This window comes from Eptatretus burgeri, chromosome 3 (genome assembly GCF_056783735.1).
Source record: "Eptatretus burgeri isolate ZD-2024b chromosome 3, Ebu_testis_v1, whole genome shotgun sequence".
Classification (NCBI taxonomy): Eukaryota; Metazoa; Chordata; class Myxini; order Myxiniformes; family Myxinidae; genus Eptatretus; species Eptatretus burgeri.
The window spans coordinates 51,274,569-51,290,048 of NC_140963.1; the positions used below are offsets into that span (position 1 = coordinate 51,274,569).

General features: G+C 42.1%; 1 protein-coding gene across 1 annotated transcript in view; it reads right to left on the reverse strand.

Moving 5' to 3' along the window:
* The window catches only part of LOC147029862 (formin-like protein 2), a 99,883-nt gene that overhangs the window by 19,559 nt on the left and 64,844 nt on the right, over positions 1–15,480 (reverse strand). The window contains exons 20-22 of the mRNA XM_085873280.1: positions 12,862–12,991; positions 8,842–9,005; positions 6,629–6,730 (exon numbers count right to left, since the gene is read on the reverse strand). Coding sequence (XP_085729406.1) covers positions 6,629–6,730; positions 8,842–9,005; positions 12,862–12,991 — 396 coding nt within the window. The remainder of the gene's footprint in view (positions 1–6,628; positions 6,731–8,841; positions 9,006–12,861; positions 12,992–15,480) is intronic.

Below are 15,480 nucleotides of genomic sequence, written 5' to 3' on the forward strand. Positions count from 1 at the left end.
CGTTTTTAACCATGAAGCCTTTTGTTACGATTAATACGCCGGTGCACTATTCGAAAGCCTTTTTTTATATTCATATTTTTTTCATTTTTATGGAAATCCACTTAGCGCATCCTGGAGCTGAATGTTAGGTCTATATGTGTGTAAAGTTTCATCAAGATCGGTTCACTGGTCTAGGAGCTTATTGGTTACAAACAAAGAGACAGACAGACAGACAAACAGACAGAAGGACTGCCATTTATATAGTAGATATATATAGTGTTTTTTTTTTTTTTTACCCCATCCCTTAATGGAGAAGAATCACTTATTTTGTGTCTTATCAAGACAAAAGACTTGTGTCCGAAATGTACAGTGCAATACAAGACACATAGATGCTTCTTGCCATACTGGATGGGACTATCCTCATAATGTACATGTTGTGAGTGAGTGATGTACATTAGGTTCATGAGCAATGATTGAACATATCTGTACAACCGCCTGGGCAACAGTATGTATGTACATGCATAAATATACATCGATGCAGATAACAAATAGGAAAACAAACAATGTACATTTTCAGTCGTGTGCAAAAATATTGGCACCCTCACATTTTTTCAAATAACTCACAATTTTTTCAAAAAATAAGTTGAAATTGACAAAAGTATTTGGTCTCCACAATACTTTGTTTCACCACTGTTAATATTACAGAACCTTTGTTTTTGATTCAGAACTTAATATATCCTTTTAAATCAGAAAATAAAAATAAATGGCATTGACAAAATTATTCACACCCTGGACTTAATATTTGGTAGCACAGCCTTTGGACAAAATAACTGCTGTCAAACACTTCCTATAGCCATGAATGCACTTCCTACACCTCCCAACTGGCAGTTTGGCCCACTCTTCTTGTGCAAACTGCTCCAGTTCCCCAGGTTTGAACGGTACCTTCTTCCAACTGCTGTTTTCAGATCTCACCACAGGTGTTCAATGGGATTTAGATCGGGACTCATTGCTAGCCACTTCAGAACAGTCCAGCGTTTTGTCTTGGACCATCCCTGAGTGCTTTTAGAAGTGTGTTTGGGGTCTTTGTCCTGCTGCAAGACCGATAATCTTCGACAGAGACCCAGCTTTCTGACACTGGGTTGAACATTGTGCTCCAAAATACCTTGGTAATCTCCTGATTTCATGATGACATGAACGCATTCAAGGCACCCAGTGCCAGAGGCAGCACAGCAACCCCAAAACATCACTGAACCTCCTCCATGTTTGACTGTAGGGAAGGTGTTCTTTTCTTTGAAGGCTTCATTTTGTTTTCTGCAAACATTGAGATGATGTGCTTTACCGCAAAGCTCTAATTTTGTCTCATCTGTCCACAGGACATTCTCCCAGAAGGATGTTGGCTTGTTCAGGTGTGTTTTGGCAAATTCCAGTCAGACTTTCTTATGTTTCTCTCTCTCAGCAGTGGGGTCCTCCTGAGTCTCGTACTATAGTCTCCTACCCCCTTTCATTGAGTTGGTGATGGAAGGTTGCAAGTTGAAACTGTCGTACCTTGTGTCTGAAGGTCAGCTTGAATCTGTTTGGCAGTTGATCGAGGTGCTTTCTCCACCATTCGAACAATCCTTCACTGCAATCTTCGATCAAGTTTTCTCTTGCGGCCACGTCCAGGGAGGTTGGCTGCAGCGCTCTGGGCTTAAACTTCCTGATAACATTGTGTCCAGTGAACACAGGAACATCAAGGTCTCTGGAGATGGACTTGTAGCCCTGAGATTATCCATGCTTGGTTACAATCTTGTGTCTGACCACCTCAGGCTATTCTCTGGTTTTCTTTCTTTTCTCCATGCTCATTGCGGTACACACAGTTACACAAAACAGCAGAATGACTCCTTTTTTCTATTCAAACTGCTTGAATGATTAATTTTTATATTGCAGGCACCTGCAACTCACTACAGGTGAGTTCAATTCCAAAGTAAAGGAGAATCACCTGCTTGAAACCTAATTATTTCCAACAACTTCTGAAAGGTGCCAATAATATTGTCCGGGATATTTTCGTATTTCTGTGTGGAATAAGCTAAGATTTAGTAATTTTTTAACAGCTTTTTTTTGTTTGTTTCACTGCAAACCAAAGAAATATATTTGTGGATACCAAAAGATTTTCAAATTTCAACAATTTTCTGGAAGAAATGGTACACTATTTGAAGAAAAGTGCAAAGGTGCCAATATTTTTGGCCACGACTGGATGTAATTTTGAACGAACTTCTGAAACCTTTTTGAAGATAATACGCGCAATCAACATGAAAATATCAAAATCAGTAAGGGCCCTGTCACACCTTGACGTTTCAACCAACAATGGCAACGTATAAAAATGTATGTAAAACGTTGGCGTACGCTGAAATTTTGATGTTTTTTTAAAGTTTTGGGTGTATTCATAACGTGTTGGTCGTATGCATAACATATTAGTAACGGGCACAGAACGTTTCGTTGTGTTATTGATAACTTTTACCAACGAATGCTTCGCCTGTCGGCGTTCACAACCTATGCCCAACGATAGTTTAACTTCGGCATAGTGCGCCAAACGTATCGCCGGCGAACTCGTGGCGTAGCCTGTTAAGAACCTGCCGGACGCCGATTTAAATCATAACCGCCTGAGAATTTGAAGTGTCAACATCGCAGTCACACCTTGACGATTTTGCCAGCATATGCCGACCTATGAAAAATGTGTCTAAAACGCTAGGCGCACGTCGAATACGGTATGGGTAAGTTGTGTATACGTTAAGAGTAGGCTGGAAAACAATGAAGTACGCCGTCATATTACGTGGTACGTGTAATACGTCGTGAAATTTCAAGCATGCTAAAAAATTTACGACGCACTCTGTGTATGGCTAACACGTTCCGCATGCGTTGTCATATATTCCTGGCACGCTCCGCGATCGTTTACACACGACGGACACACGTTACTTGTAGGTTACTCATCAGTCGAAACACGTCAAGGTAATATTTAACATACCCGCAACCTAATTTTCAACCAATGGGTAACGTCCTTTTAACCCATGAGTAGCGTGCTCTGAACCTATGTTTAACGTGCTTGAAACCTATGAGTAAAGTGCATTGAACCTATTTGTAACTTGCCTTGAACCAATGACCAGCGTGCTATGAACCTATGAGTAACGTGCGTTTAACCTATGTGTAGCATGCTTTGAACCTAAGTATAACGTGCTTCTAAACTTTGAGTAACATGCTATGAACCTATTTGTTGCGTATCTAAAACGCACATTGTCGTATGTCGACGAATTAGATTGACGTCTTCCGGAAGACCACAGCACTTACTGAACGTGTTTCTAACTTACATCTACCGTATAATGGCGTATTGGCAGAGTTAAGGGAAATTGGTATATACAAATGGGATTCACAAGAGGAACCCATCATTGCTCCAGACTCCATGTTGAGTAGATGTCAATACCAGTCGTATCAGTAGTGGTAATACTATTAGCAGTAGTTGGTGTGTGTGACAGTAGTAATAGTAGTAGTAGTAGTTGTAGTATTAGCATTGGTAGTAGTAGTATGTCTATGTCAGTCGTCGTATGTGAGCGTGATGGGGACGGTGTGGGTGATGATGGATCCTCTTATCGTCCACGAATAGGAGACTACTTTGCACCATTGTTCGATGTTCTTTTCGGCTAATTTTTTTCCTCATTTCCACGATGAAATATTTCTTTGTTTTACTTTTTAAAGTATTAAAAACGACTTTGACAAATGCATAATGTACTAGTAATGAACACAGAACGCTTCGATAACTTATAGATAAGTTATACCAACGATTGTTTATCGTGTTTTAGTCGTCCACAACCTATGCCCAACGATAGTCTAGCGTATGCATAGCGTAATAATTCCCAAGCACATTATTCATAGGTTACAAATAAGTCACGGGTACCCTAAACATTACTTTGATGTGTTTCGACGTATGAGGAACTTTCAAGGAGCGTGTTGCGAAGTGTGAACAACGTTTGTTTAGCGTGCTTACAAAACGTTACTCATAGGTTAGAAATAAGTTTCGGGTATGCGAATGTTACCTCTACGTGTTTCAACTTATGGGTAACATACAATTAACGTGTGTCAACGATTGCATAACGTGCCTGCAACTTATGGCCAGCGTAGCGGAGCGTGTGAGCCAAATGCCGAGTACGTCGTAAAATTTCAAGCATGCAAAATTTTTTGGACAACCAAAAAGTACAACGTTTTAAACCAGCGTAATACGACTTATGGTAGTGTTTTTCAGCGTGCACTTAACGTACACAAAACATACCCATAACGTGTTCAACGTGTGCCAGCGTTTTAGACAAATTTTTCATAAATCGACATACGCTGGCGAAATCGTCAAGGTGTGACAGCCCCTTAATGGAGGCCGAGGGCAGATCCAGATCCATAGTTTTGGGGTTGGGGGCACAGAATGTGGTACCCCCGAGGGGTGGATCGGTGCAGAAGCTTTCACTGTAGCGAGTCGATATTTAGTGGTAAAATAATTGCCATTCTCTTCCAAGTTTTCCTTTTTTGGATGGCCCATTCCTTCGTGACCAGGCTGAATTCACACCTTGGTAATTCTCAGTTTCCTTTTTCTTTGTTCAACTCCCTGCATTCAACTTGTAAATGTTTGTATTAATTTGTTACTATTCAACGTTATTTACAGGTGTTCAAAATGTTTCTTTTACAGCTGTTCATTATTTACCAAAAATAAAAATAACGCTACTTACCCTCAGGTTCTCATGCTTTTGGGCCATTTAAAAACTACATAATGCATTCTTTTGCCAAAATCTTTTGCCAAAACCAAAAATTTAAAAACTACATAATGCATTCTTTTGCCAACCCCCGTAATGCTCCATAATGCTTCAACACACACCCCCAGAAATATTACATAACACTCGATTAAGACACCCCCTTCCCCCTATTTCATATCTTAACCCCGGGATGCTATTTATCCCGTTGTTATTTTTTCAGTGACTGGGAACTGTATTTTGAAAAAATAAAGGTGGTTCAGTGTACCGTCAATAAGACCAGGCAGTCGTCAGATTCCTTGCAATGACATCATCGGACGATAGATTGGAGTGATGCGATTGTTTATAAACATATTCAATTGCTTTAATTTGAAAATAAGATTACATGTCTGTGGAAATAGCAATGATGGAATTTAAATAAAGCGATTTACTTTTATCATCCACATCTTAAATACGAACATTGTTAAATAAAGGGCACCTGCAACAAAATTGTCATCGATTGATTAATTAGCGTTACATAACACGGCACTAGAAACACCCTGTAACACTCCGTAACGTTTGGACGTACACCACCACCACCATCCTCCCCAATGTGTTGGGTAATTTTTGAATGACCCCTTTTCCACAGCTGTCCTGTCCATTTTCTTCTTCTCCATTAGATTAGAATGACCTCTAATCTTCGTGGGGATCGCGTCGACATTTAATCACTTCAATTTTCTCATCCCAAACTGGGAATACAGGCCGGTGTTGTACAAATTGCCTTCAAAATTGGCGCTGCAAATGATACGTGAAGCAGTTGGGCCATGCCACTTTCCACTGATCAGTTTTACCTTGGCTATCCGTATTTTCCTTACAGCTGGATCTTTTGGGAAAACATGCACACTCACACCGTCTTTTGTTGTATTGCTACAACCAGCAACAAGGCCTCAAGCTGGCATTGTCAGTTGTTTTTCAGAGCTTATGTGGGCCACACGTAATCACAAGCCCTGCGGAAAAAGTACCCTGGAGATGATGTAGTGGGTCACATGATGTAAATGTAATCACATCGCTGTTTTTTTTTTGGTGGGGGGGCGAGGGGGGGAAATGAATCGGCATACAAGGACACCAAAAACATTAAAATGTTTGTTTAAAGATATATATTCAAGAAAACAATGACTAAGTGTTAAGTGAAGCCATATCTATTCATTAAACCAAACATTAATTCCTGATTCTGTGGCCCTTTAAATTCTAACTGTCAACCCCAACCCCACCAAACATCACAATATCATGCAATTCAAAGAATCTGCTCTTCACATATTGTTAGCTACATATTTCTTCAACCAGATAAGACTCCATCAACATATCACATGCAATGATGGAAGAATTATTGAGCAGCCACCCACTTAACACCCACTCCCAACCATAACAATGTCCCAAAGGTTTACTTTTTTTCCCCACTTCCCGCACCCCAACCCCTCGGTAAACATCAGTTTTCTCCATTTCCATACTTTTCTCAAACTCCGTTTTAAACCCATCCTCTTCACTTTTACCAATGTAACATGTACTTCAATGTTTTTTTGCATTCCAATTTGATGATAAAACTGTGCCAGATACAAATAATTTGAGAAAGTCAAAAGACGAAGATTTTTGCAATTTGACCTTTTGACATTGCCCCACGGGGGGGGGGGGGCAGGACCAAAAATGATACTGCTCTCACACCTTCTTTCCATGTGGTGATCATAACTACCATGTTTGGTGAATTTCTGCCCAACCATTTAGAAGGAAATCACGTGACGGACAGAGACAGACAGACAGACAGACAGACAGACAGATCCCCCCCCCCGTTTTTTTTCAAAAAGTGTGGGGATTAAAATTACAATGAAAGGAAAATGAAGGAGAACCTTCACCTTGTAAGCTGCAACAAAGCGCACAAACAATGGGAAGAATGCAGATGGTGGAAGTGTTTTTGGCGTTTCTCCGAAGAACTCGACAGTCGTCTGATAAACCTCCTAGCAGGGAAAAACCAAACGGTGGTCCACAATGAAATGCACAGCAGATTGTCAGCAACACAACTTACCACCAAATACACAAAACACAAGCACCCGAGGCTCCGAGAAGAGGATTCGCTCATCTACACTTCCCTTTTCATTCTCTGAATTATTACGTCCCAACAAGTATTGCATGTAATCCTTTAACAACCAGCTGCACACGACCTCCCCAAGACCACACCACCTACCTGGGTCTACTCAATCACTAATCTCTACAGAACATTGCAAAGCTTCTCATCACAACATTCACATAAAAACGATCATCCAAGTTGCTGCGAAGACCTGCTTCCCTGAAGATATCAAACATCCACAAATAACACAACCTTTACACGTATAATTGTAAATCACCATGCGTTGCTGCGGTGCAGGTGGTAACTGATACACACAGCACGTACGGTACTGGACTGTACCCATCTCCGCATCAACACTGCGCTCGTAACGTAATCTTCCGTGTAATCGCAATCAATTCCTTTGTTTTGAGTTATTGTTGCCCTGTGTGATTTTTTTTTAACCATGCTCCCAAGAGGAAATCTGTTGCTAATGGTGAACCAAGTGCAAAAAAGTCGAGAAAACTGATGTCCGACTCGGAAAGTGGAGGTTTTGGATAAACTTGGTCGAGAAGAGAATGCGTTCATTTTATTTATTCGCTGGTTTAGGAGCTGCAGAGCGATTTATGAAAGATACACATTGACGGATTACAAAAGGAAACGATATAAGAGACTACGGTAATATGGGAGGAATGGTGGTGGCTTTTGGGGCTAGCAGGATGGGCTACAGGTATGCACACTCTCCTCTAAGCTGTCTAGCCTTGGTTTGAATCCCGAGCCAGATATAAACTGTGATTCATCAATGTGTGCCATCCCTCGGATGGACATTAAACTGGGCGTTCCATGTGCCGGCATTAGTTGGTGGGCGTTTAAGACTCCACGGTGTCCTTTGCGAAGAGTACGCGAGCCATCGACGGCGCCTTGGCCAAATTCCTGTCCTAACTACTGCTGGGAAGGAAATGGCAAACCACCCAGTATAACCCTTGCTCAGGAAGCTGCGTCAGTGGCACCAACGCTCTGTGAAGAGTTCGGTATATCAGAGAGGACAGAGAGGTGGGGCTTTAAACCAATTACAGAAGGGAAGGAATGCGCTTGATCTGCTTTTGAATGTTTAATCTGCTTCAAAAGCAGGACACTTCATCGCAAAGCTGATTTATATTTATTCTACATGTTTATTTTAATTGGTTTGTGATTATTTTTGGCTGCCACCCTCTTTCCTCTATATTTTCTCGAAGCCCAGGAACCTAACCCCATTATTACCATACACAATTAGTTTTAACTACTGTGGTTTTGAATATTACACCATTCGGCAGCAGCAAATTTCAACAGAATTACCAGATCTGACAATTTTTTTTTAAATCATTTCATATCCTGATATGAAAAAAATTGCACTATTCGCCAGCAAATTCAACTTCAGTGAGTTTCCCAGTAATTTCTGTGGAAAGCAGCCTGTCTTGTTTTCGTGGGTCCCCAATTGGCTGTGAAACGTCACAGGTTTCGAGAGATCCAAGTCGATAGTGGAGTGCAACACAAAGTTAAACTCGAAGTGCACTCGGTAGAGCGCATACCTCCGCCACGTAATGCCTGATCCACAAGAACATATCGGGCCCAATATATTATTTGAAATATCATGCTACACAGTACTACATAATATTTTGCCCGATCTCTCAATGGTGAAAAATAACTGAAAAAATTATCAGATCTGGATCCGGATTCAGATCTTCACTGGGAAAACCAGAATTGAATCAATTCTTCCTTGTTACACACTCAACCTTCCCACCGAATTTCATCTGGATCCGTCCACAACTTTTTGAGATATCTTGCACACAGACAGACAAACAAACAGACAAACAAACGAAGACAGAGAGGGGGTGAAAACATAACCTCCTTCACCTTTGGTTGCGGAGGTAAAAAGAGATTTGGACATTTCCAAGCTAATTTGACAATGTCATATAATTTGACTTCCGTTCGGCTCACAATACATGACAGGCCACAAACCACTGTACATGGGGTGCGGACAATCACCTTGGCAGTTTTGTAATCTTCGGAAAGCTTGGTGAGGATGGGGCCATTCTTGGAAACAAACTCTTGCAGCAAGGTGCTGCAGTCATGGAGTGACACCTCTCGCTGAGCTAGCTCCATGCCTTTCTGGAGTTCCTGCATACCCTCCGCCATGCCTTCCAGTGAGACTGTGGATTATAAAAGGTACAGAAGAAATCAAACTCTGTTCATTTGTTAGCCCCGCCCCTTTATTTTTTTTTTAACACAAGCAAGATATAATTTTAACAGAACTTGAAGGCACGTGGTCCATCAGAAAAGAATGTATAAGAGAACTCTCATGCATCAGTCACATTTGACTCTGACCAGTTATCCCAAGGCTTAAATGCGATAATAATGCACACATGAGTCGCGTGTGAGGTCTTCGATCCAGCTCGAGTGGAGGATTACACCCCGAATGCTCGAGCCGAGGCAATATTGCTGCATGCATCCTTCTCCACATGTTTTGGCTCCTTTGTACTCAATGTTCGGAAAAGAAAGCCTCTCCACGCATTAAGTTGATATGATTTTAATAAGAAACACCGTGAAATTTCCACATCTTTTTCTGTAGTTTCTCTGACTCTTCTCCTGGTGTAATTGGAGGAGGGGTTGCCGTGGGGTGAAGGGACTGGACTTGTGCAACAATGCAAATATGGAGGCGGGAGGTCAACAGAGATGGGTTCATAACCATACAAAGGACGGGGGCACAGGGAAACATGGGCTTGCAGGACAACCAACGGACAAAAACCTCATTGTTTGGCATCCATGGGAGGAATAAACTCCTCCTTGATTGCCCTGTTGAGTGCAGAGACAAAAGTGATCTCATAAAGATGATGTTGCTGGTACCCAGAGTGCTCTGCTAAGTGACGTCAATTCCCACAATCTCAGTGGCAGTGTTTGTGTGAAAGTCAAGTCTGGTGTTATATCATGTATCTGTCTGCATATGTGCATGATCATTTGTAGCCTGCTCAATTTTGCTGAATTGGTTTATAATCCTTGGATTTGAAACTTGTGAATCAGAGGGGGACAATTAATCAGAGGGCAGCAAATCAATGTTGAGGGGACAGCCATAGGGGATAAGGGGAGTAGGAAAGACTAGTTCATTAATAAACAAAAGTGTTTGGTTTCTGTGTGCAATGATAGGACATGTGTCAAAGTGTGTTCAGAACAGATCAGATTAAAAGTGCCGACCTCCATTCCAAAATGTATCTGACGCTGCACCACCCTTCCCCACCAATCGTTTAAGTAGTTTCCCTTTGTAAACTGGATATGTGTTTTCGTTGACAAGGATTGTGCAAGCTCCATGAACCAGCAACCTCCCTCCACCCTCTCCGAAGAAGGTGAACATAGCACCTCAACAACCATGCGCGTAGATCAGGGACAGGCATGGTAAATGGAAACATCTCCAAGCAGTCAAAAGCTACCAGGAGCCACAAAAAGATTAATGGTGGACCAGCGGGAGCACGCGGCTTCACATGGTCGCGAAGTGGTAAAATGCCAGATTGGGAGGAAACGGGGGATGCGAAGACAGAAGACAGTACAGTTGAGAAGAGCTGGGGGGAAAGCAAAATGAAGTTTTGAAAAACAGTTAGAGAGCTCAGGGGAGACCACGATAGTTGAGCAAGTTGAGAGGCGACTGAGCTGAAAGAGATCGGGACATCAAGTGTATCTGGGAACAATGAACCGTAGAGCCCGGACAAACCGCACTCTCTCTCCGCCAAAATCATCGCCTCATCCCATTAACACCACAGGCAAGCATCACAGGTGGGGAAGGTTTCCTCTCTCGTGATCTCTGTCACATCTCGGTGCACGTGTGTGATTGAGGTAATGCTTTCATTTTAAGCCATCGAGATAATGTTGGCATGTGGGAATATAGTTACTTGGAGAATGATCAAAACAAATCCTTGCTTCTTGTTCTCCCCCACCGCCCCCCACTTCATTAAAGAACAAGAAAGGAACTCTTTGACGTCGCGACATTGTCAGATATGCCTCCGCCCACGTTATTACATCATTATACGTACTTGTACCAGGTTTGATTTAAATTCCTGAACCCAGATGAAGAATATTAAATCATTCTGGCTGCCAGACCATGCATCCGATCAGGTTGAAATTCAAAACACGTGTTGCCCATGACTACGAGATCATAACTGCTAAGTTTCATGCCGATTGATGAAGCGGTTCAAGAGAAATAATTTTTTAAAGATTTTTGTTAAATTCAATATGGCTGCCAGACCGTGTGACCTGTTAACTATTCTTAAACACCCTGGTATCCCCAAGGATTGGGAAACATAGGGGTGAAGTTCCCCTCAATCTGTCAAGCCGTTCTGGAAAAGAAGATTTCAAAACGTTTATTCTATAAAAAAAAAAATAATCGCTGCCAAACCATGTGACCTATGAGGTCAGAGGTGGAGAAATTATTAGTTCTCATAGATAGGCGATCATACCTGTAAAGTTTCACATCGATCTGTTCAGCCGTTTCGGGGAAGAAGATTTTTGAAGGTTTTTATGGAAAAATTATGGCTGTCAAAACAAGTCACCGATGACGTCATCGATTCCCCCCCCCCCCATACAATCTAGCCATAGATGACCCTCAAAATTATTTATACTAGTCAGATCAAGTGTTTGACTTCTGGAATTATGACGTCATAATGAAGCCACCATCATTAAAAATAAAAAATATATGAAAAATAAAATAAAATCGCACTCATTTCCCATTGGGAGTACTTCACACGTTCCAAGTTTTAATTTTTTTTCCATGGAGCGGTTTAGGAGATACAGAGGTCCAAAGTTTTTCCTTTTTTTCCCCAACATGGCTGCCACACCACATGACCTATGACACCATAATCATAATTAAACCATTTCACAGGAGTCGTCGCACCAATGGTGAAAAGTTGGTGTGAATCTGATAAGCGGTTTCAGAGAAAACAGAGAAAATTAGCACAGACGGACGGACGGCAACTCAAAAACATAACACCATTGGCGACTGTCAGCGGAGGCATAAAAACCATGCTCTTCCACTGCTGGAGTGTTGGTCGGATGTGCAGTTGCGAATAGGGAATAAGTAAACTCGGCACAAGTAAATCCATGGCCGTTGGAAATTGGCATCAAAACCCCTCGTTAGGAGGGTACAAACGTGATGGTTCATCGAGGGTCTTCGCACTATCCCCCATCCTCGTCAAAATGACAAACACATCACAGGCGGCAGACTTGGAGGTTCCGTGCGTCGACAACCAAATTCAAGATATTTTCGGCTTTCCCGCCGGACGGCCCCAAGGACGATTCGTCACTAAATTGGTGACCGTCCAGGTGGAAGATTGGACCTCGTGTCCCATCCACACAGTCAACCGGAACAATATTCTGGCAATTGAAACTTGTGAATCAGAGGGCACGTTGGAATATTAAATGGGAACTACAATTCTCACAGATTTGACGTTGATAATACCCCCCTTGATACAATCATATTTCATTTTTAGGGTGACACACACACACACACACACACACACACACACACACACACACACACACACACACACACACACACACACACACACACACACACACACACACACACACACACACACACACACACACACACACACACACACACACACACACACACATCAATGGTGGTGGGGTGAGGGTAATCATGTTATTATTCAATGTACAGTATCTGTGGTGTAGCGGTTCAGTGGTGGAGTGGTGGGGTTTGATCCTCAAGTGCTCAGCAGTAAATATACACACACTTATAACAGAATGGCAACCTGGATCGGGTTCAAGATTTAACGCGAGCACACCATGCTCTGTCACAAAGTTAAAATTTTCAAACGTATTTCAAAAACAACGTTTTACTGAATCCAAGATGAGAGAACATGGACATATGGCAATGATGAAGCATCTTTTATTTTTGGAAAGATTCTTTTAATTTCACATAAAGGAAGAAATAAAAAAAATGGGACCAAGATGGGATGAGTTCCACGAATGTACGAGGATTAGAAGACCGAGAGTTACCTTTTGCAGCTTTCTCCAGGAAGCAAAAGTCATCGTGGAAGTCGCTGATCTCAGGAAACCTGTTTTTAACCACTTTCTCCAAGTAATTAATCAGGGTTTGCTTGCGGTCTGTGGATTTTGTCTGTGAAAGCTGCCAAGAGAAAAAGCCCAATATTTATCAGACATTTCTGCTTTTGATGAAATTCTTAACGCTCAAATTGTTTCGGGGACAGTCCACATATATTACATGGAAACACGGCACAGGATATGCATCTTTATATACTCCCTTCCCTTTCCCATGGGGGTGCTACTTGGCTCTCTGACCAGTGCAGCAAGAGCATATTAAACTGGCTGTAATGAAATAATGAAATGGTTTTGTTCACCACCTGACCTAAGCTTGTTCCCAAAGCATGAGGGAGAGTCAAAAGGTCACGCTCCCTCCCATCCCTGGAGGCATGATGGAATGAATGGTCCTGTGCTGGTGAAACTTGGCAGTGGGGTGGGATTTGTGATTCCATTGAAATAGAAGCTGTGTTTTTGGCTCCGAGACCAGGATTCAGGAGCAAAAAATTTCGACTGACATTTATCAGGCAGACTCGCATAACTGAGCACCAAGCTGTAGTTTCAAGGATTAATTCACAAAAACAGCAGCAGCAACTAACTTTTTTAGTCTTGCACAAAAACAAGGCTCAGGTCAGACATTTCAACCACCGAGTGGCCTTCGACACGGGGACATGACAAAGGCCACTCAAGTGGTGGAAACCTAGACCCATGTCTTGCCTAAAAAATTTGAGACTAAAAATAGTTTGCTGATGTTGATTTTTTTTTTTTTGTGAATAATGACTTCCCAAAGACAATAATTTCTTAACTTTGAAAGGATGTTTCGCTGGCTGTTCTGTGTAGTTGCACTTTAATATTTGAGCAATGAAACGAAAGAAGATTCCTGTTCTAGAATCTGAAAGAGGAATTATTAATGATAAATTAATCATGATCGGCATTCTATCTTTTGTTTCTCATCTCGGGAAATGTGAGATCTCTCGGGCCGCCACAAATGCTTTGTCTATACCCTCTCAAGGCTATCTTGGTACAATCTTTCACAGCCAAGGAGGTATTGAACTTGGGGCCTCGTGGCTCTGAAGACATCCAAATATATCATCTGGCATGTTGCTGCCACAATTTATCTGCAGTAATGAGGGATCTCCGGGTTAGTCTGTGTTGTGCCACTCGGACTGCATCATCCCAAGTCAAACCAATGCGCTGCAAAAGTGGAGTCAAGGTGTCTTTCCATCTGGTGTGCAGTCTTCCTCGGATGCTTCCAGTCAGTCGATGGGTCTGAAACGTATGTGTGTGATCAATGCAGCCACATTGGTAGTGATCCCTGGCGTGTACGCCACAGTCGATAGTAAAAGCCAAGTCGTTGAGTTGAGAAATCTGGCACACTTCATTTGTTACATGACCCTGGCATGGGATTTGCAGCATGCATCGAATGGCTCTCATATCAAAAGCATTGATATCAGCATCAAGTGTAGCTGTTCGTGTCCAGGTCTCAGATCTGCAGCAGAATATGGGCCGAGTGCTGTGTAAAAGGCAGTTTGAGTCCGATTCACTGGAGCTTTCCAGTTGGATGATAAAGACGTCAGAGTACATTGGAATAAAGCGGCTCATTTCCATCCTTCTGGCCCAACAATCTCCAGATGAAGCCACTTTAGATCCAAGACATTGAAATTATGTCACTCTGGACACCGAGTGGTCATCATTGACTGCAACTAAAGGGGGAGTGTTGCGGTGCTCGAGTGGTTGAATTTGTATTTTTGCCCACCTAACTTGTTGCCCTATTGATGATGCATGCTTTTGAAAATCTTCCAAGGCTAAAATGTTGATGTCATCCATTTCTGTCAAAAGCACGACATCCTCAATATTGCCAAAATCTGTGAAAATTGCGTCATTTCCCAAGCTCACACAACATGGGCTACCACTGTTTTGAAGGATCTGCTCCATGATGTAGTCTATTGCTGGTCGGGAGAGTGTAGGGCCAGTACGTCTCCCCGACATATACCACTAACAAATCTGAAGTAGTTTCCCCTCCAATACGGACGCAGCTGTTGGTGTTGGAGATAAGAGCTTGAATGAGCCTTATGATCTTTGATTGCATTCCAGACACCTCCAAAAGTAGCGACAGAGTCAGGATTCAGTCAAAGGCCTTCTTTGAATCAATGCATGCAACAAATATCAGTTGTGAAAATTCTTTGCTTTCCCTATGCGATTGGATGTTGTGCTGAAATCTGTTCAGTTGTTGAGCGACTTGAGATAAACCTGCCTGTTGAGGTCTACCTTTTATGTTCAAGGCATTCTGGATTTGGCTCAGTAGGTTCTGGGAAACAATTTCACCACAATAGGAAGGAGAGTTTTCCCTTTGTAGTTGCTCCAGTCAGTTTGTGCTCATTTGTGCTTTCAGACGTATAGGATTATTCCTTGGAGCCATTGCTGTGGAATTGTTTGAGAGTTCCAAATGCTGGAGAACAGATCGTGTACTCTTGTAATGTTTGCTCTGTTTGCATTTTCCAGAAGCTCAGGGGGGAATTCCACATATGCCAGAAGCCTTTCCATATTTAGCTTGTTGATGGAACATTCAATTTTGGA